We start from the raw sequence: 22,800 nt of genomic DNA, 5'->3' as shown, positions 1-22,800 counted from the left end.
ATGTTTGTTGGAAATAAGCTTACCCCCTATATATATATATATATATATATATAGCCTATATGCTAAATTAAGTTTCAGCTATTAATCCATCTCATAAAATGCATAGAGAGAGACAAGCAATATCTCAAACAGGTTGCAAATCAATGTCTGTTTACCCACCTGTCAACTTCTTTTCAAAATTCTAGTGTTCAAATAGAGGAGGAGAGCAAGAATCATGGGCCAAGAGACAGAATTTTAGGTTGTTTACTTAAATAAAACTTGTCCATAAAGGTCACTTTCAAAAGAGCATTAAAAGCAAATTATACAGAGAAAAATATTTACGAAGATTTATAGTTAACTCAGGACTAGATGGAAGGCCACTGGGACCAAGGAGCTAATCCCCATAAACAGATGGTTTCCAGGTTAGGCTTTAATTAAGAAAACACATACACACATCCCATTAAATTTAATGTGCAATCCAATATTCTCACATTTAGTAACTCACTCATTCCAATCTAGTCTGTTAATATGCAATAGCATCTTTGTATTCAGCCTATACTACTGCCTCACAAAGGCAACACTGATTTTGGAATTGGAACGCTCACTTGATATGCAGAACATGCCCTACATATACACACATCTTTGCCATTATCATACTTTTGAAGGAGGCTTTTTCCTACTATCAGTCAAGTTCTCCAAACTTTTATTTGTCCTCAAGGGACAATTCTCTGCATGGAAAAGGACCCATTTTCCTCTACTAATCCTGTATTCTTTGTGTCTTCAGTCTTCAATGAGGATAAGTCTAAATTCTCAAGTCACAAACGTCCACAGGCATCTTGCGTTGATCTTTAAAAACAAAAAAACAAACAAACAAAAAAAACCACCACCAACTTCTTCTTTTGGAGAAAAGCTTTTCATTCCTGAGAGGGAACCATGGGTGGACCAAGACTGCCTTGGGACATCCCAGGACTTGGGTCAGACATTGTAATCAGGGGACTTCCCTTGTGGTTGTCTTAGTCGTATTTGTAATGCTGAAAATGCTCCCACTGTCACGTGGAAGAAGAGCTGCCAGAGATTGCGCAGTTCATACAGATACATGTTACATAGGCAAATTAAACCAAAAGTCAGGAAAGATTTGACATTCCGCCAGCTTGTGCAATATAAAAATAAGTAACACTGCAAAGAAGAAAACACAAAGTCTGATTAGTGCATTGAAAATTACTTCTGCTAACAAATCACACTGAACTACCAAGTAGATACAGAAATGAACCATGTGGAACTGTTGTTGTTTTTTTTAATTGAGTAGGTAAATGTGGTACTAAATTAAGTGGGTATTCAGGAGTGAACAGTGCTCAGCATCAGAAGAAGTTAAATTTTGCTTCCATTATTCTCTTTTCAAGGAAGATTTCTTCATCATATTTGATCATTATCAATAACGAAAGGGGCAATGGAAACAAATGTTTTGGCTTGTGTATGCCACTTAAGCAATGCACAAGAAACCTAAGCCTCCTTAAGTCCCTGGCTGGATGGAATCCATCAGCATTGGGGAGTCAATATAGGTGTAAAGCTGGTATACTGGCTCCTTGGTCTCACTCCTTATAGTCACTAGCATAGGGAGTGGGGGACACCCCAGCTATCCCCGGGTGGCACAAGTTAGAACAGATCTCAGGCTGCTTAACCTGCAATGGGATGAGAGCAGGAAAATCAGGCAGCTGTACATAGCCCCCATGCTCTACTTTACCCAGCACATGCAGCTTCCCTTTGTACACGCCCCAATCCTTAAAAGGTGGTAGGATTACTGTGGGGATTCAAATGCATATTTACATTCTGGCTTCACAATTGTAAGTCAGTAGGAGGAGAAAAAGAGTAGAGGGAGAACACGCCATGGAGAGGAGTCTTAAGAGGACAACCTCAATTCATCCCAAGTTTCTTTTCTTCACAAAACATTCTTCAAAGTCCAAATCCTTTATTCCATTACATCTGGGAATCTCAGGTCTGATAAAATTACATCGTTTTTCACAAATGCCTTCCTCCTCTCCCACTTCCACAACTCACTGCTCCATTTCCTGACTTTAGCTCCCACATCTACTCCTCTTCTTGTTCTCCATCTGTGCCCATTCCTCCTCCAAAGAGACTGCTTTGTTCTCACCTCAGCTGCATGTTGACCAATGCCTTCTGATCTTTGATGCTCCCTTGAATCTTCTGCATGGCTGCTATTTAAAGCAGCAGGGCAGAGGATGCCATGGCTCATCAAGGATCCACAGAACACAGACAGCATGCAGCTGTGCTAAAATAAAACAAAGTCACTTCAAAGTAGGGAATCATGTGGGGGGGAGGAGGGGAAGTTTTCAGGAGTGAAAGCAAGCAAGCAAAAGCAGAAAATACCAAGGGATCCTGCAAAAGGAACAGCACAAGAGAGACTTCTCCCCAAACAGGGACAACTCTGGTGAAAATCAAGAAGTTATTAAGATACAGGCTATTGTAAAAATGCATTGAGTTCATACCACCAAACTCATTTGATTGAGGACTCTAGATCAATATCAAGCCATGCATTCAGTGGTCAGGGTTGATACTGATCTAAGTGGCTTTTCTTTAAAAAGAAAGAATTGTTTTAAAAAAATCTTTATGCTACTTGTTTACTTTTTGCATTTCTCTCATGTGGTACAATAAAGAATTGTCAGATGCACTTTTATTTCTAGATCGACAAGGTGGGTGAGATAATATCTTATTGGACCAACTTCAGTTCGTGAGAGAGACAAGCTTTTGAGCTATATAGAGCTCTTCCTCAGGTCTGGGAAAGGAACTCAGAGTGTCACAGCTAAATACAAGGTCGAACAGATAGTTTAGCATAAGTAGTTAGCACATATTCTAACCATTCAAGGTGAAGTGGCCCATGAACACTCCTGTAGTCATAGGACAAAAAGGGGAGTTAGTGGGTTACAGATTGTTGAAATAAGCCATAAATCTAGTGTCTTTAGTAAGATCATGATTTCAGTGTCTAGCAAAGTTGTGAATTTAAGCTCCCACTTTTGAAAGTGTTGTGCAGGTTTTCTTTGAGGATGACACCTAATAAGTCAGATACAGAGTGATCGCTTTGTGAAAAGTGTTCACCCACAGGTGATATGGTGTTTTTGTCTTTTATCATCATCTTCTATGAGTTTATTCGAGACTGTAGTGATTGGTTTCACTCACACAATTGTTATGGGGGCATTTAAGTGCACTGGATGAGGTACACCCCATGTTGTGATAGGCATGCATAGAACCCCTGGATCTTGAAAGGTGTATTGTGGGGGTGATGATCATTGTAGCAGTGGAGATATGTCTGCAGATTTTGCATATGTTGTTCTGGCAGAGACTGGTGCTGCTTTGAGATGATGTCCTGGTCTGTGGGGAGCTTGTTTCTGATAATGAGCTTGGAGAGGTTAGGGGTTTGTTAGAAGAATAGAAATAAACCCCCTCCAACTACACACCCATAGTTGTCACCATCCAACACTGGAACCCACAAGGAGGTATCAAACAACTACAACCCATGCTCTATGGGAACCCCATCCTGAAATAAATCTTTCCTGAACTCCCTCTTCTGGTCTTGTCTCTCTCACCAATAGAAGTTGGTCCAATAAAAGATATTACCTCACCCACCTTGTCTCTCTAATATACTGGGACTGACATGGCTACAACTATACGGCATACTTTTATTTCTACTCATTTTCCTAGAATCACAGAACCGGAAGGGACCTCGAGAGGTCACCTAGTCCAGTCCTCTACACTCATAGCAGGACTAATTATCTAGACCATTCCTGACAAGTGTTTGTCCAACCTGGCCTTAAAAATCTCCAAAGATGGAGATTCCACAACCTCCCTAGGCAATTTATTCCAGTGCTTAACCACCCTAACAGTTAGGAAGTTTCGCCTAATGTCCAACCTAAATCTCCCTTGCTACAATTTAAGCCCATTGCTTCTTGTCCTATCCTCAGAGGTTAAGAAAAATAATTTTTCTTCCTCCTCCTTGTAACAACCTTTTACATACTTGAAAACTTATGTCCCCTCACAGTCTTCTCTTTTCCAGACTAAACCTAATTTTTTCAATCTTCCCTCATAGGTCATGTTTTCTAGACCTTTAATAATTTTTCTTGCATTTCCCTAGTTGGTTTATGAGAAGGTCATGCGAGACAGTATCAAAAGCTTTACTAAAATCAAGATATACCACATCTACTGCTTCTCCCCATTCACAAGGCTTGTTACCCTGTCAAAGAAAGCTATCAGGCTGGTTTGAGACTATTTGTTTTTGACAAATCCATGCTATTACTTATCACCTTATTATCTTCTAGATGTTTGCAAACTGATTGCTTAATTATTTGTTCCATTATCTTTCTGGGTACAGAAGTTAAGCTGACTGGTCTGTAATTTCCTGGGTTGTCCTTATTTCCCTTTTTATAGTTTGGCACTATATTTGCCCTTTTCCGGTCTTCTGGAATCTCGCCAGTCTTCCATGACTTCTCAAAGATAATCGCTTATGGTTCAGATATCTCCTTAGTCAGCTCCTTGAGTATTCTAGGAAGCATTTCATCAGGACCTGGTGACTTGAAGACATCTAATTTGTCCAAGTAATTTTTAACTTGTTCTTTCCCTATTTTAGCTTCTTCTGATCCTACCTCATTTTCACTGGCATTCACGATTTGAGATGTCCAATCACCACCAACCTTCTTGGTGAAAACCGAAACAAAGAAGTCATTAAGCACCTCTGCCATTTCCACATTTTCTATTATTTTTCCCCCTCATTGAGTAACGGGCCTACCCTGTCCTTGGTCTTCCTTTTGCTTCTAATGTATTTGTAGAACGTTTTCTTGTTATCCTTTATGTCTCTGGTTAGTTTGATCTTGTTTTGAGCCTTGGTCTTTCTAATTTTGTCCCTACATACTTGTAGTATTTGTTTATATTCATCCTTTGTAATTGACCTAGTTTCTACTTTTTGTAGGACTCTTTTTTGATTTTTAGATCATTGAAGATCTCCTGGTTAAGCCACGGTGGTCTCTTACCATAATTCCTATCATTCCTATGCAGTGGGATAGTTTCCTCTTGTGCCCTTAATAATGTCTCTTTGAAAAACTGCCAACTGTCGTCTATTGTTTTCCACTTTCAGTTCTCCTGTACTAGGAGAAATTTGGTTGCAAACACATGCAAGAGGATGTTTTGTAAAAAGCCTATTTGTACAGTACCTACCTTTTGGCTAATTTTACCGAGTTTAGTTCTTTCTTAAAAAGGTACATTCCCATAGGTACTATTTTCATTCACTCTCTTCTCCGTAATACACTCAGCTTCTGGACAAACTTCTCTTTTCTCTATTTCCATTTGCCATGTGCCCTACCTTCGGGATTTCTACAGTACTCACCATCACAGTAACTTAGCACTATTCACTGCCTTAATTGTTATTAGCATTACGATACTGACAGATAGTGGTAGTGTTTATTTTTTAAGTTTCTCCAAGGAAAGTCAGGAATTATGTGATTGCTTCTGGATAATACAATTTACTGGGTTATTTTTTATTCTGTTGGACATTTTACTAACATGTTGCTCTATCTTAGATACTTTTAGTGCCCATCACCATAGCGTCTGGGCCCCTTTATTAAGGCATCTGTTTATCCTCCCTATGAAACAGAACAAAAATACTCCAGAGTAAAAGTAGGGTCAAGAGAACAGCTTGGCTTCCTCTGAACATGTGGAGTATCTTTGAATACAGCACCTAACAACTATTTTTGGGGAGGGTTCTAAAAGTTATATTTAAAGGGCAATTAACATGTACCAGTAAATCAGTGATTAGAATCTAGCTCATTTCATGAAATCACCTCGCCATTGTGATAAAACCTGAAGAGCTGAGTGTGACAGCTTCAAAGAACAGAGTAAGCCCTCAGGATGTGCTTCTCTCAAATGATCAATGAAAACAAAGGATTTAAAAATAGGACGACAAATGTAGTAACTATATTTAATAATGTAAGTGGGCTTTTTGATCCAGGCTCCATAAACTTGGAGGCTTTTACTCAAGTTTCGTTGCCTTACTGTATGTGCAGAGCTGAATTTTTCAGCAATCCCTATCCTACTTCGAGATGGGGAGAAAATTGCCACTTACAAAACAACAGCAGTCAAAAGGTCAAGGCACTGTGATTTTAACATGTCACTCTAACAAGCAATGTAATGAAAATCTTGTGTTGGTTCGTTTTAAGGGAACTGTTTTGCATGGCAATTACAGAATATGCTTTTGTGTAGAAGGCTTCCCTATGTTACTACAGAGAAAGAAAGCTACAAGTTTGGGAAAACTGAGACTTCAAAGAAGGCTACAAGATTGTGGAGCGAGCCAGAATAATGCAAAGCAGACCAGATAAGATTTCAGACACTAGATTTAATTTTACATTATTGGGATAGAAACTTTTGGTTTTCTTGGCTGTATTATTGATTCCCTCACCCCTCAGTTACTTTTCTTTCTGAATATTACAGTGCTACTCCTTCAAAATTGCAGCACTGAGAGACAAACTAAAGATTTTTTGAGTCTGGCTGGAGCTGGGAAATCAGAGCCAAATCTTGGATTCATGAGCAAACTGGACTCAGGAAAATGAAAAATAGAAGTTTTTTCTTGGAAATGCATATCTGAGGATAGACATATACAATGTCAAATGTGCCTAAAAATCAGAATTAATATAGCAAAATGGAACAAATCCAAAACAGCAACTGCAAGTAGCTCAGGGATACTTCTTGTCCACACTATCTATGTGAGTTTTACATTATTAGATTTGCATTTAAGGAACAAACAGAAATGCTGATCACACCTGCTTGAAGAGTAGGAGATTTTAGAGAACGTGTGGTAAGGATTGCCAGGGAGGGACCCTTCATACTAAGGCTGAAACAGCTGATTCTGAAGTTGTTTTAGAGCCTTGTTTTTTTCCTTCATCTGCCTAAAAACTACTCTCAGCTACTGCATTTTGTTTTTAAGTTGGATACATCCTGTATATTATTATTTTGAGTCTTGGTTTGCCAGTCAATGATACCGATATATTGCTGATATCTATTATAAGGCTCTGAAGAATTTTGTTTTGCATGGCTGAATTCTGCTTGGACTCTTCGTAGTTAGGATTACATAACTAGAATTCTAGATCTAGAGGGAGCAGCTGCATTTCAAACCCAGAGATTGGACACAGAGCCACACTGCATTTATTCTTTGCTAAGCAATAGTTAATAAAGTATAAGCTTTCTGGCAGCACAGTGATTAGTTTAACATGTTGGACTAAATTTCTATTCCCTTTAGGTCCAATTTTTGTCCTGTACAACTTGACTGTAACCATTTTCTTAGAAACTAATAAACTGCATTTTTTTCTAAAGTATTAACTGAACAAAATGTAAAACATTAGGCCAGTCCTGTGGCTGAACAGCAACACAATGCGCTTTCATGCAAGATCTAGATTTAGAAATCTTAAACGTGCCATGTTGTTGACACTTGATTTAGGGAGCAAAGAGAGCTAACTGCATTTTGGTAATAATGACACAGACAGATATAGTAGAGAAGTCTTGGAAATTAAATTCAGAATACTAGGAAAAGGTTTATACATCCAGAGCTTCTGGGGTCACTTTCGCTCGAACATTTCCAGTTCCATCATGCAGAAGGTCAGCAAGTATGCTGGGGGCAGGACTCCACTGTTGCAATTCATAGATGAAAAGATGATGTAAAGAAGAGGGGGTTCAATTTGTGAGGTATTGGGAAATTTGTGTGTGGGAAGGGCACCCTATACAAAAGGGATTGGCTCCACCTTATTCAAAATGGAACCAGACTGCTGGCACAGAAAAATAACAAGGTTTGTGGGGAGATTATTTAAGGTAGGCACTGATGAAAAATCAACAAGTGCTGAAGAGAACTCAAGTTGTAAAAAGACATATGCTAGAGAGATGTCACTAAGGGCATGTCTACACTTACCTCCGGAGCAATCGATCCAGCGGGGGTCAATTTATCGCGTCTAGTGAAGATGCGATAAATCGACCACTGAGCACTCTCCCATCGACTCCGGTACTCCACCAGAGTGAGAGGTGTAGGCGGAGTCAACAGGAGCATCAGCAGTCGACCTACCGCAGTGAAGACACCACGGTAAGAAGCTCTAAGTACGTTGACTTCAGCTATGCTATTTTCGTAGCTGAAGTTGTGTAACTTAGACCGACCTAGCTCGCCCACCGCCCCCCAGTGTAGACCAGGCCTACTACAGTAACTCCTCACTTAACGTCGTCCCGGTTAACGTTGTTTTATTGTTACATTGCTGATCAATTAGAGAACATGCTTGTTTAAAGTTGTGCAATGCTCCCTTATAACGTTGTTAGGCAGCTGCCTGCTTTGTCCACTGCTCGCAGGAAGAGCAGCCCATTGGAGCTAGCTGGTGGGGGCTTAGAACCAGGGTGGGCCGGCAGCCCCCATCAGCTCCCCTAAGTTCCCTGTGCAGCAGCCACCCAGCACGCTATCAATTGCCAGGCAGTTCAGCTGTTCCTCCCCCCACTGCCGTGTGCTTCTCCTGCCCTCTGCCTTGGAGCTGCTCCCATGAATCTCCTGCTTGCTGCGCAGTGGATGGAGAGGTGGATAAGAGGGATGCTAATGTCAGGGTGTCCCCCTCCCACCCTCACTCCTTTACCCCATCTCCAGAGAGCAGGACAGGGGGCACAACAGGGCTCAGGACAGGGGGAGCTTGCTGGCAGCAGCTGCTGTCTCAATTTGCTTATCTACTTAAAAAGGCAGTGTACTTAGAGTGGGGTCAGGACACTTAAAGGGGCAATGTCTCTCACACACATGATGTGTCTCTCTCTGCCATGCCGTCTCCCCTCCCTCCATTCGTGCACACATTGTAGAGTGTGAGGCTACATTAACAACAATGTGATATCCCTTGAAGGGCTCAGACAAGTGCTAGTTCATCATTTAGTAGTAAGGCATTCCCTGGGAAATATCCCACTGTCTTCCATCCTCTGACTTCACCACCTCCACCAAGCTTCACAATCATCAGTGCTGTGTAAAGTATTAAATTGTTTGTTTAAAACATATACTGTGTATATATATGTGTGTGTGTATATATATGTCTTTTGTCTAGGGAAAAAATTTCCCTGGAACCTAACCCCCCACCCCCACCCCTTTACATTAATTCTTATGGGGAAATTGGATTCGCTTAACATCGTTTCGCTTAAAGTAGCATTTTTCAGGAACATAACTACAACATTAAGCAAGGAGTTACTGTACAAAGGTTAATTGTGTCCTGTAAAAGAAAGGACAGAAACTACAGCTGAACTAGACAAGGGACAGGTTGAGATCACAGAGGTAAGTTCTGGGCCAGTTAGACTGGTGCCAGAGCAAGAATAATAGGTACATGGCCAAAAATAGAAACTATAAATGTCAAGGTACTATATCAATGCATGACTCTTAAAGAGCCAACCTAGGTAAATTAGAATATCAGGCAATGGAAAAGGACCTTAACATAATGGGTATTCCTGAAATGTGATGGAAGACAAATATCAGTGGGGTACTGTAAATACCTCACTATTAGTTCAACATTTGGCACTAAATTCCTATTCCATTTCGGTCCAATTTTTGGCCTGTACAACTTGACTATAACCATTTTCTTGTAAATTAATAAACAGCAATACATGAAAGACAGATACGTTGTATGGATTGGGGAATCACACTGTAGGGAAAAAAATTCCAAGAATCTAGTGAGATTAAATTTCTGAGTGAAGATCATCACATAGTAGAACAAGAGCATTATTATATAAGTGCAAAGTGGCTGGAGGACTGCAAAGAAAGGGTAAAGATACAAGATAATGTATCAAGTTAGGGAGTTCTTCTATGTGGCATTAGCTATGATCTTATTTAACATTTTTACTAATAATCTTGGAGAGGAGGAGGCCAATATGTTATTAACTTCAGAGTGGTTGCTAATCTGGGAGGAAATACAGTCACTGAGAACAGACAACAATGCAACTGGACCTAGTGGGGTTAGAAATATTATCAGAAGATACAAAAGATGTAAACTGGAAAAATGCAAGACAATGGACTTCAGTACTGCTGAAAGACACCTATGGAAGGGATTGTAGTTGACAGCAATTACGTACAAGTAAGCAATGTGATACAGCAGCAAAAGAGGGAGTGAGATTTCTGACTGAACACACATTATGTTATGAAGCAGGGAGGTGATAATCCCAAAAATGACCACACTTGAAATGGTGCATTCAGTTTTGGGCTCATCATACCAGAAAGATAAGCAAAAATTAGCGGGAATTCAGCGAACAGCCATAATGATTATGAAGAGACTGTGACAACTGACTTATATGGAAAGACAGAGAGCTAATTATGTATAGTTTAGCTAAGCAACAACTAAGAGAGAAGAGAGATTTGCTAAAAATGTAACAATATATTAAAAGCACAAATACCAAAAAAAGGAGAAGAATTACTTAGTGGGACAGAAAGACTGTATAACTAGGAATAGTGAGATAACACTCAGGAGAGGAAAAGGAAGGCCGCGTAAAAGAGAAAACTTCCAGATGGTGAGATGTATTAGGCTGTGTAATAGTCATTTTGGAGAAGTGAAGGATTCCCTGTCCCTTGTGACATTTACAAGCTAACCTGGGAATAAAACTGAAGGAACAAAAACTGTATTTGTCCAGGAAGATGGAAAAAAGGGACCTAAAATGTCAGTTTCATCTTTAACTTTTATGATTCTATGATGCTGAATCATACAGCAATCCTAATATCAGCCTCCGAAAGGAGACAAACACATCCCTATCTCTTGATAAACTAACTGGGAAAAGACAATCCCAGAAAACAATAACCCAGAATCAAGGATTTAGGCATGAGTCTATGCTGTGATCTCTCATCACCACCAAAATAAGAGTAGAGGTTACTGTTAAAGTCAATCCATTCAAATATACACAATATTTAACAAAACTTGATAACATCTGTACATGACTAAATAATGTTTCTGAAGACTCTTGCAATGTGCAGCAGGAAGAATTTACCTGATACAAGCAGGCTGCTGTTCCAAGGAAAAACGCAATGACATAACTGAAATCTTCACCCTCATTCTGTGAAAAGAAAGCAAAAGTAAATACACAAGATATGCATGGTATACACAGATAACTTCTAGCTCTAATTAAAAATAATCCAACATACAAATTTAGAATGATCTCCTGTACCAAAACTAAACTGGAGAAATTAGAAGGCATCACTTATTTCTCTCTCTCTGGGAAGGTCAGATCCATAGAATGAAGTTAGAAGGGTCCAAAATACCCTAAAATTATTCTTGCTTACTATTTCTATTCAGCACAGCAGACACCTAATGCTGGGATTGTCAAAAGAGCCTAAGGAAGGCTCATCTGCAGCTTTGGGCACCTAGTTTCCCTAGACTAGTTTGAAATTCCCAGTCTAAATGTTGGGAATTAGAAGAAGTAACAATTTGTACAACTGTCTTAATATAACATCACCACAAAATGGAAACTGTGTAAACTGAAAAATACAAATGGTCCACTAGGGTGTGCTAAAATTCTATGTAGAAAACAATGCAGGCAAACATACATTAATGGAAGAGAGAACAAACAAAAGCATGACTATTTAATAGACAAAGATTATTCATAAACAGTTACATGGACAGTAAATTGAATTTCCTTTAAGTAGAACAATAGAAAAATGAACTTAAAATTACAGGTCTTCTCACTTAAAGCTGCTTTTCCTTAAACAGACTTATTTCTTCTAATATATTCAAACAGGTTTTAATATTTTCCATAAAGCTGAGCAGAATAAATTTACACTGTCAGTGATTATTTTGGACTGCATTTTCATGCTTTTCAAACAAACATCTGCCACAATCAGAAACTTTCCCATACGAACAAGGGCACTCATGCAATCTGTTTTTCATCAAGTGGAATTCCATTTCTAAAGGAAGCTGGTCCATTTGGAACTACAGCCCCTCTCTCTTGCGAACATGTTTAGCCTGAAGTTCTCTCATCTGTAGCGTTGGCAATAAAAAAAAATCTGTACTTCTGCACACAAAATTTATGTCCAGGAACAGAACTTCAACAGATTATAAAAACTTTCACTTCACAGTCACAACAGAATCCAGTACAGCATAACTACAGGTTACAAAGTAATTTTGTAACCTCTAAATGAATTATTGATTAAAAAGGAAAATATTCTAAATTCAGAAGGAACCTTTGTAATGAAAGATTTTTTTTCTGGAGTTAAACTTCCATTTAACATTGTGTTCGGATGGCTTCTGCCTTGACCTTTATGGATTTATTCCATGTTAATTTTAAATTCCTCTTCATTTCACTTATTTTGAGTGGATCCAAAATGCCAGAAATTAAATACTAAACACTATATTCCATCTGTAAATCACTATCCACCATCTAAAGAAAATGGAACATTATTGGTTACATAGGTTAATTCTATACTGGAATATCCTTCTGCAGCTGTGTTCCTTTAGAAACAGAGTAAGTAATACAGATATTATACAATTAAAGAGGTGAAATTCTGTCTGCTATTTGTGCAACTCTGTACTGTAATTTATATTTATAAACCTAATGGCATGGTGATAAAGAATTCAGGAAATATTATTTATATGTACATAATATATAAGAAATATGATTTGTGAAGGAACAGGACATTAATTCTCAAGAAATCCCATATGAAACTGCATAATGCATTAAAAAAAAATCCATATACCTTGGCTTTATTCTCATTTTCAGTTTGTAATAGTAACAACGACCTTGGCACAGGGCATTTTCATCAACTCCTCCCAGCCATTCATTAATCTTCAGGAAATGCCCTGGGCCTCAATTGTTAATGTTTAAATTAATATACAAGTATGTATACAGAACACAATTAGAATGCATATAGCATCTTTCATATTTTAGGTAACCAGTGCCCTTAAAAAGTGATTAAACCAACACTGATAATGCTGTGATTATGAAGGAATAGTGCATAAAGTCTTATACACCTGAATTTACTTTACTGAGACAATAAATATAACCAAACTAGTAAGATTCCCCCCACTCCTTTTGAAAGCCACCACAGGATCTTCATCTTCCACTAGGACAACCACCATGAGAGGACCTCAGTTTAATGTTTTTAACTGGGGCAGATACTCAGCAGCTGTCTATTGTCAGCGCTTAACCGACTTCAATGGAGCTATGACAATTTACACCATCAGAAGATGTGCCTTTCTAACAGCACAGTATCCTTCATTCAGTATATAGTATCAATGACAATGTATCTTATAATGTACCAATGGTGTACAAAGAAAAACCTCTTATTCATTGCAAGGTCATGGGTCGCAATATCGAATGCAAATATATTTTAAAGGAAGTCAGTCAAGGGACAGAATTTCCCATAACCAAATACATAACTTTTCATTTTATTCTCAAAGGAACAAAGGTCCTGGTTACAAAAATCCTTCAAATACCCATGTTCCATGGTTCTTTGCTGACAATGGGCTAGACTGTCCAAATTTTGAAGGCATATCATTTTGCTCAAGCATTATGCATAACAGTCACCTATGAAAAAGTGGCTTTTCAAAGTTTATCATTATGGCACGGGTTTAGAAAACAGAAGTCTATGCCCTGTACTGGTGGGTTTGCAAAAGTATCTAAGGGAGTTAGCTGCCCATCTTCCATTGATTTTCAAACTCCAGCAGGCGCCTTTGAACATCTCTTCCTGTACACACTCAATAATGGATATAGAATATTACTCCTGGGGGAATTTTGCGCCAAAAAACAAATTCTGCAAAATTCTGCATATTTTATGTGTTAAAACAACACAATATAATCACTCCCGTTTCAATTATTTTGGTAATTTATTTCAAAATACATTCCTTATTAGATATGTTAATACAGAATGTTGAGTAATTCATTTAAACTACAATACAGAAATGTATTTTCCAAACCCCTCAGAAGCAGTGCAAAGGCTTGGGGGGAGTCAGGGATAACAGAGGAGCTGAGGGAGAGGGAAGGAGCCTGGGAGTGAACCTGGAGGGTTGTTTGGTGGGGGTGGGAGAAGTATGGAACAGTTTCTTTCTTTCTTTCTTTCTTTCTTTTTTTTGGGTGGGGTGGAAGATTGTTAGGGAGTTGGGGAGCCTCTCCCATGAGGACCCTGGCTGACCTCAAGCCTCTCTCATTCAGTCAGGCACATCTTCCACTGTCTCCATGTGGCCCTGGAGCCCCTCTCCCATTCCGCCCTTGGCTCAATGCTGTCACCCCACTAGCTCCTCAGCCCATGCCCCAGGGTGTTCCCCCCCCTAGCCCTTTTGAACCCTAATCTCTGACTCCCCCAGCATCCCTGTGTGCCCGCCTCTGTCATCTAACCTGGCTCCACAGGCAAGCTGCTGTAATGAATGCAGCTAGCTGCTACTACTGGTCAGCCGGCTGTTCTGGTGCCACAGTGGCCTCTGGTGGGCAAAAGGCAGAATTGCAGCACTTCTTGGGCGGAATGTATTTTCTGCAGGAAATAAAAAAATTCTGCGCCAGACATGAATTCTGTGCATGTACTTCCCTAAGGAGTAATAATATACATTTTGGGTTTGAAATCAATAGGAACATTCATGTGAATTAGGGTAGAAGGATTTGGTTCATACTGTAAACAGTTTATGTGAGCTAATTTTGATTGATATTTTGCACAAACGTGGCACTTTGATTTCAGTTCTTCCCACTATAGAGTTGTAAACATGGTACAGTACCTGCAGAAGACTTTCTATGGCATGAAACCCTCTAATTAAATTCAAAGCCCCACATAACAGGCTCAGTATAAATGAAACAATCCCTGGCAGAGTAACAGCTTCCAGTCGTTGATGAGGAGCTGCAAGGCACAGGAAAAAAATGGTATGAAATATATCAAAGCATTTTCCTTAAAGTTTAGAAAAATATAAATCTTATTTTTCAGTGACTTCTTCCTGCTCAAAAACACATAATTAAAGTTGGTAAACCTTAATGCATATATGTAAAATTCTAAAAAGAGTAGAAGATTTGATAAAATATATTTACTTCAACTAAAATACAGAATTGATGTTCCTTAATGTCTTTATTAAAGAAGAAATTTAACTTGAGATATCCAGTTAATTCAGCACGGTGCTGAAGACTGCTCAAACATGCCACTAAATCAATACCCAATAATGTACTTGCTGGTAAAATTTGTCCCAAATTAGCAACCAGCTAATAAGTCGCATACTTGAGAGCTCCTTTCACAACCTTCACTCTTCTTTAACACTAAAGCATTAGTACGGGCTATCAGGACTGATTTAACTTGTTTGCTGAACGAAATGCTGTGAGGCAAAGCCTATTACCTGCCACTACAGCAAAGCACACCAGCTGTAAATGCTACCAGAGATACAAATAAAGAAAAATTCTGGAACTACAGCTAGTATTTGTAGTACAATAGGATACATACTTTCCAGTCGTGATTCAGAAGTCTCTTACTGATTATATTAAAAACAAAATACAGAAAGGTATTTGAAAATATACGTTTTTCTGCACACACATACCTTTGTGCTTATCAGGGGACACAGTTACACAAATGACTGCAAATACATAGTAGATGTGTATTAATCATTATTGTGCTTTTCCACAACAAATAACGGAAGCCAAATATGGGAGCGGGAGAGGAACCCAACACAAAATCCATAACAGTCTAGGCAACATGGGGGAGGGGAGAGGGACACAAGAGGTTCACATATTTAAATCAGTGAAGTGTAAAGGTGCAAACAATGAAGTTAATGAACTGTAACATTAATATAGAGAGGGGTGTCAATCCTGCTTGTTTGCACTTAACAGCTTCAGACAAAGCTCTCCAAACAGTTCAAAAAGTTACAGAAACCACAAAAAATATGACAAAAGCTATTTCTCCTGATAAGCACATAAGACTGTTTGAGTGTCATTGTGTCCTAACTTTATTATGCTCAACATATATGTTTTGTTATAACTAATTTGTATAAGACTTAAGATACGTTTTTGTTTTAAACAAAAAAATACCTTGATGCTCAACCTTGATAACTTATTTTTATTCTAACCACAAGACACATTAGATGTGGCAACTACTAAAGTAAAAAGAAAAGGAGTACTTGTGGCACCTTAGAGACTAACAAATTTATCTGAGCATAAGCTTTCGTGAGCTACAGCTTATGCTCAAATAAATTTGTTAGTCTCTAAGGTGCCACAAGTACTCCTTTTCTTTTTGCGAATACAGACTAACACGGCTGCTACTCTGAAACCTGTCATTACTAAAGTAAAGGTTGGATGCCAATTTCCATTCTAACTTCTTCAGTTACTTAACTTTTTTCAAACTTTTTTTTTTTTGGCTGAAATTTTAGTCTCAGACAAAGTTGCATTTATTTACACTGTTGGGTAAAATTAGTTCAGCTGTTGTTGAGTTTTATGAGTAGAGGGGGGAAAGCCACACCCACATTTTCCCCATATATTCCAATCAGGAATTTTACATTTGGATAACACCAAAATGAGGGACATCTTATTCTGAAAAAGTCAAGTTTTATCAGCAAAAATCAGCAATTTGGTGCATGAGTGTTAGAACATTTCTATATTTTCTCTTTAAAACAATAATCAGGCACTCTAATTAAGGACACTCTACACCATTGCTAAAGCTATTAAGCTCCTCAAGGCTCAAGGGATTACACATTCTATTGTCAAAAGAGCTAAGCACCAGAGAGCAAATAAATGCATCACAGAATTTAGAAGGTCAGTTAAAGACAGCAGAGTAAAAGACGATCTGTACTAGAGCCAATAGGTCCCTCAGCCTGTGGAGTTTACAAACTCTTAAGAAGAGACAACACATAATCACTAAACTAGTAAGTTTTTAGTATAGGCCCCCCGGGATCAAAAAATGTACAAATTCTGATGTCAGAACTTGTACATTCCCTGTAAGGAATGGCTTTAAATTTATTCACATTTCTCCTGCCCTGCCTCCCCAGCTGCCATTTAAAAAAAATGAATATAGTATTGTAATTGAAATATCGAGCACTCAACTTTTTAGTGGCTTAAAGTAGCTCCAAGAACTGTAGCCTGGCCTTCTGCTAGATATGTAGAACTTTTTATTGCTGTTTACCTTATTATATGTAAACCTCAATGTAGTATTTTTATTAATTTATACAGCGAGTTCCTCTTAGTTCCACTGATTTGAGAGACTGTACCAGTTCTACTGGAATTCCTTATTTTAAAAGTAGGAAAGTTAATGACATAGAAGACACCTTAACTTTAGGAACTGACATTTAAAAAAAAAAAAAAAAAGCTTTAAAAGTATTTAAAATCTGCCCTAACCAGACAAATGCATAAAACAGTTATGTTATCACCACATTTCCAAAGCATGATGAAATCTGAGATTATCTTTTAAGCAAAATACTATCAGGAGTTTGCATGATGCATACCCCCAACATTAAAAAATAGCTTTAATTTATTCATTACACAGAATAGTAGTTCTCTAAAGAAAGGATTCCAATCATTTGAACAACAACATTTTAATAGGCCTAGACTCTAAATATTGTTCAACATCACCAAAATGCCCAACAGCTGTATCTGTGCTAGTAATGCCACATGCTTTACGATTACAGCTAAAGTTAATGGGTCAAATTCTGCTCTCAAGTTACACTCGTGTAACAAAACAGAATTTGGCCTGTGTGTCTACGTAGCACCACTTACTAGCTGAAGTGGTTTAAGACATGTAACTCACACACTGCAAAACTCATATCTGAATGGGAAAACAAAAGAATTATGGGACATTGAGCAAGACAGATCACATTTGGAAAAGTATCAGAGGGGTAGCCGTGTTAGTCTGGATCTTTGCTGTTTTCACATTTGGAAAAGTTATCCTTGGAACAGAAGAGAAACGGGGAAGTCTGGCCTGCTGCATAGGTATCAGACAGACAGCGAAGATTTTTTAAGAAAGCCCCTACTCTGGGAGCTGTTGAAGGCTTATACTTGAGCAAGCAGATGTCCTGGGAAATTCTATAACTGCTCTAAGGTAAAAGACTTATATTAAAGGAATAATTACACTCCAAACACTGTAGTATCCAATGGTCAGGAGCAAAAGGCAGCTAAAACTTAAATATTGGGAGAAAAAACAGTGTGAGATCTTCTTGGATGTATGGGCCTCGAGAGGGAGAGAGTCTGCAGCCAGGCAGATTCCAGAAAGGAAGAAGAGAAGAGAAAATTTTGTAAAATAGAGAGGAAGGACAAACTAATTAAATGAAAATTAATTTCATGGAATTCTCACAGGAAAATTGAGAAATGGCAGGAAGCAATACTTCTAAAACAATCAGGTCAAGCAAAAACCAGCAAGGGAACTCTGACTTCTGATTTAAAGTTTAAAAAAATCCTTAACTTGGGATAACATGATAAAGAAAAAAGAAAGGAAGAATGGAAAAGAGAAGGAAAGGTGCCTTACTGCATTTGAATTTAAGCTATTATGTTATCAGAGGATCTTTTATTCTAACAGTGTCATAAACAACATCTAATGCTTCCTGAAAACACTTTTTAAAAATAATCTATTTAGAAATAATTCTGCCTGTGCCATAGACATTCAGTATTTTTCCTTTTAACCATAAACTGCATCCAGATGAGTTTATTTGCTTCCACTTGTGACACTATAACCTCTTCCACAGAGACAGGATTACATCAAGCGGTTAAATAAGTAGCAAGAGATTAACTCTTAAGAAAGGTGCAAGTGTCAGAAGTGATAAAAGAAGGAGTCAATAGAATTATAATAAAAATACAGAGTACATATATACAAGCAGAAGTGGTACTCACAATGTTTTCCACATTTCTCCATCAATCACCAACAATATTAGGAATGCTCTGGATGATTTAGCATAGGTATATGGCATTCCTTGAGAGGTACCACTGTCCTAATAATTTGAACGTGATTACACATTCTCCTTTGTTGTTGCAGTAGTTAGGGGTTTTTTGTCAGTATCAATGTTATAATCATTATAACTATAAATTATTTGCACTCTGATAGCTCCTAAAAGTCTCAATTAGGATCAGAACGCCACTGTGGTGGGCGCTGAACAAACACCTAGCAATGTACCTTTTTCAACTAAAACAGCATTTTTACATCTGTAGAGAGAAAACCTACAGCAGAAATAGAAGAAACTGAAGTGTTTAAGGTAATCACTGAAAAAGAATTACTAGCATATTAGTTAAAAGTGACTGTTAATATTTGTAAAAGTGTACAAATTTTAGCTGATCACTTATTTTATAATACTTTAATAAGAGTTCACATTTGTGTCATTAATTCAGGACCTAATCCTGAAAGATGAACTGTTTGGTACAGAAGTCTGCCTAAGTGGATGAGCATCAGGACCAAAGCTTTTTAAAAATGAAAAATGTTCAACATTTAAATTAAGTTTTCATCATTTATTCTATTTTTTTCACTTCACTGAACTTGAAGATTGAAACTAGACTGTTCTGTTTCACTTTCTCTAGTCCGTTTCATTTGTAGAATCCATGCATTAGTAAAATGTTTTTGTGTTCTTGTTTTCATTCTTCTATTCTGCTGGGAAATACCCAAATTTGGCGCTTAGCTGCTTGAAAGTGTTTTTAATATCACAAGATAATGTCTAGATCATATGTCAGTATATAGTACTCTAATATCCAAACTCACCAATGCATTAGTTATCATATGTGCTTTAAAAGTTACCCTATAAAATTTATTCTTTTCATGATTTAAATGAAAAAAATCAAGATCTAAAAAAAATCTAAAACAGAACTGTCATGACAAAAATAAATGAAGATATGCTATTACTGATGTGATGTACTAGGTACAAACATTTTTTAAAGAGTACTGAATTTAAACAGGATAATTACTTTGAATTTGAATGTCAAGGACCTGCCCTATGTGATGCTCTTCCCGCTGAGTCCAGTAGTCATGACATGCCCAGCAATACAATGCTTTCATGATGCCTTCAGATCCCATTATAAAGAAATTACTAACTGATTTATGAGTCTTATTAAAAAAAAAGTATATTTAAATGTCTACCTTCACTTGTATATTTTCATTTAGAAACCAGTCTATCAGTAATTGCCCTCTATGAAAGCTGCAAGGAAAGAGTAATTAACTGAAGCCACAGCTGCTAAACAATGACACGCATCCTATGTCATGGCAATTGTTCTTTACACAGACTAGCAACTAACAAAGTACCGTGTTTGGCATTATTTTCCATATTTCATTTTGTTTAAAAAAAAAAAAAGCAAAGTAAACATATGGCTCTGTATCTGGTTCACATAAGGATAACAGTAATTAAGGTATCAAACTCACCAGTAGATATCTTACCAGTACCCTTAAACTCTGCAGCAGATAAGTGTGCAAATCCATTAGTTGAACCAAGTTCAGACATGGAAATTTGATAAGGTGGTCTCAGCTTGATTTCTGTCTGCATGTCAGCAAGATTTATCTTTGTCGACAGAGACCGTGGGTTATTATATCTCTGCTTGGTCCTTTGAATAAAATTATCTGTGTAAAATTAAAAAAATATATATCCCTATAGACATTGTTAATTAAATCATTCCAGACTGTGAAGCTTTATGGGCCATATATTTCTCAAATACACAAATTTAAATTTATTATTTAAATTCTTACATTTATCTTGGAACGTTCTAATACTATTTCTGTTTTATGACTAATATATCATGGACTAATTAATTCCACAGTATCAAAAATTAAGCTCTAGAAATCTAATTACCTAACAACTGTGAATAAACTAATGACTTGCCACGGCATGATACTGAAAGCACTGCTAATATAATGGATTTATTTCAGTAGTTTTAGCTTCTTTCTCAATTCAGCAAATATTCTTATAAAAATAAAGTAATTTATTTTTTCAGATATAAATGCACTTAATTCTAAAATTTGACTTAAATTGCAAAATATTAGGGCTGAATACTTTCATTATATCTTCTCACCCCAGCAGTAAACACACCAATATAACGAAATTACTCTCTAAACTAACAGCTAGGAAAAAAACATGGAAGGATGGAGAAAGGGAAGAAAGCAAACAGTGGTTATTCTACAAGACACCTTTAAAAAACAGACTTGATCAGCTGCACTGGAAAACTGAATGAATTTAGTATGTACCATATTTTTCTGCACCTTGTATTCCTTTTACTCTGTCTAAAATGTATTTTGTTAGAATACATAAAACTAGTTTCTTTTACCTCCAGATGAAGGTATAATTTTTAAGCCACTGAAGCTATCAGCAGAAACTACAAGAGATGCTACAAGTAATGCCACATGTAGTAGGTATTTGAAGCTCGAATCACAGAAAATTCAATGCATAGCTGTATCATAAAGCAAATCAAAATCTTCACTTCCTTTCTTTGCATTGAACAAATAATTATTACGCAGTGAAGATCAAACATACAACTGGGATTTTTTTGTTTGGAAATGGCTTACAAAGCTCAATGTCTTTATAGGTTCAGTATTTTGATACAGGTATAATGTCAAACATCTCAACAAATTACTAACTGGCAGAAGTTAAACTCATCCACATTTGTTCACCCAGAACCTGATCTAAAACTTATTGAAGTTAATGGAAAGATTCCCAATGCACTTTGGATCAGACTCTAACAGACTGATTCAACTCCCAGCGAAGACAATGGAAATCTTTCTATTGACTTTAATGGGAGCTGGATTAGGCCCTAAATCACCCTAAAGCTAACTAAACATAATCTTGGCTGAATATTTGTGATTTGTATGTTTTAAGTTGTACGTTCTTTAAAACAGTTAGTTGAATTTGAGTTAGGTTTGAAAGAGTTATTGTAGTAAACAGTCAGATCCTTACCAAACTCTATGAAACAGTATGGTCGGATGGCAGTATTTGTCCTCATCATATTGTATGTGGTGATGAACTCTTTCTGAAGCTCATCCAGGAAGCAGAAAGCCAGAACACTGGGGTAATTTTCAGTGCACAGCATCATGTAGCTCACTCCCAGAGAGCTAATAAAACTATAATTTAAAAAATGGTTTTAAAATTTCAAAATTAAGTCTATGTAACATACAGCTTCGCAAGACTGGTTCCATATGCCATAAACAGAGAAGCAAAAAACTTCTATGGGGTAATGAAGACATTAATATTTATTGAAAAAGCCAGAGATTGTTTTAGGGAAAAATTATATTACGAGTTTAGGTCGAATCTAGCAGCGTTAGATCGATTTAACCCTGCACCTGTCCACACGACAAAGCCATTTTTTCTCGACTTAAAGGGCTCTTAAAAGTGATTTCTGTACTCCTCCCCGATGAGGGGATTAGCGCTGAAATCGACATCGCCGGGTTGAATTTGAGGTAGTGTGGACACAATTTGATGGTATTGACCTCCGGGAGCTATCCCAGAGTGCTCCATTGTGACTGCTCTGGACAGCACTTTCAACTCAGATGCACTAGCCAGGTACACAGGAAAAGCACTGGTAACTTTTGAATTTCATTCCGTTTGGCCAGCGTGGCGAACTCATCAGCAGAGGTGACCACGCAGAGCTCATCAGCACAAGTGACCATGCAGTCCCAGATTCGCAAAAGAGCTCCAGCATGGACCGAACGGGAGGTACGGGATCTGATCGCTGTATGGGGAAACGAATCTGTGCTATCAGAACTCTGTTCCAAAAGACGAAATGCCAATATATTTGAAAAAATCTCCAAGGGCGTGATGGACAGAGGCTATAACAGGGACCCGCAGCAGTACCGCGCGAAAATTAAGGAGCTCAGGCAAGCCTACCAAAAACCCAAAGAGGCAAATGGCCACTCCGGGTCAGAGCCCCAGACAGACTGCT

General features: G+C 37.8%; 1 protein-coding gene across 10 annotated transcripts in view; it reads right to left on the bottom strand.

Annotated features, from left to right (window-relative positions):
• Positions 1-227: 227 nt before the first annotated feature.
• Positions 228-22,800, bottom strand: part of SEC22A (SEC22 homolog A, vesicle trafficking protein) — a 36,213-nt gene continuing 13,640 nt past the window's right edge. For 4 of the 10 annotated variants that reach the window (XM_037912018.2, XM_037912017.2, XM_037912019.2 and 1 more), the window contains exons 3-8: positions 21,819-21,982; positions 20,297-20,491; positions 14,715-14,833; positions 11,005-11,070; positions 2,129-2,266; positions 228-1,155 (exon numbers count right to left, since the gene is read on the bottom strand). In XM_037912018.2, coding sequence (XP_037767946.1) covers positions 955-1,155; positions 2,129-2,266; positions 11,005-11,070; positions 14,715-14,833; positions 20,297-20,491; positions 21,819-21,982 — 883 coding nt within the window. In that variant the 3' untranslated portion in view covers positions 228-954. Of the gene's footprint in view, positions 1,156-2,128; positions 2,267-11,004; positions 11,071-12,706; positions 12,816-14,343; positions 14,834-20,296; positions 20,492-21,818; positions 21,983-22,800 lie in introns of those variants that run through there. The other 6 variants (XM_043525551.1, XM_043525550.1, XM_037912020.2 and 3 more) reach the window with 4 other exon arrangements.

This window comes from Chelonia mydas, chromosome 11 (genome assembly GCF_015237465.2).
Source record: "Chelonia mydas isolate rCheMyd1 chromosome 11, rCheMyd1.pri.v2, whole genome shotgun sequence".
In the NCBI taxonomy this organism is placed as follows: Eukaryota; Metazoa; Chordata; order Testudines; family Cheloniidae; genus Chelonia; species Chelonia mydas.
The sequence above is the reverse complement of the archived record's forward strand: the minus strand, read 5'-3'. Positions and strand labels throughout refer to the sequence as shown.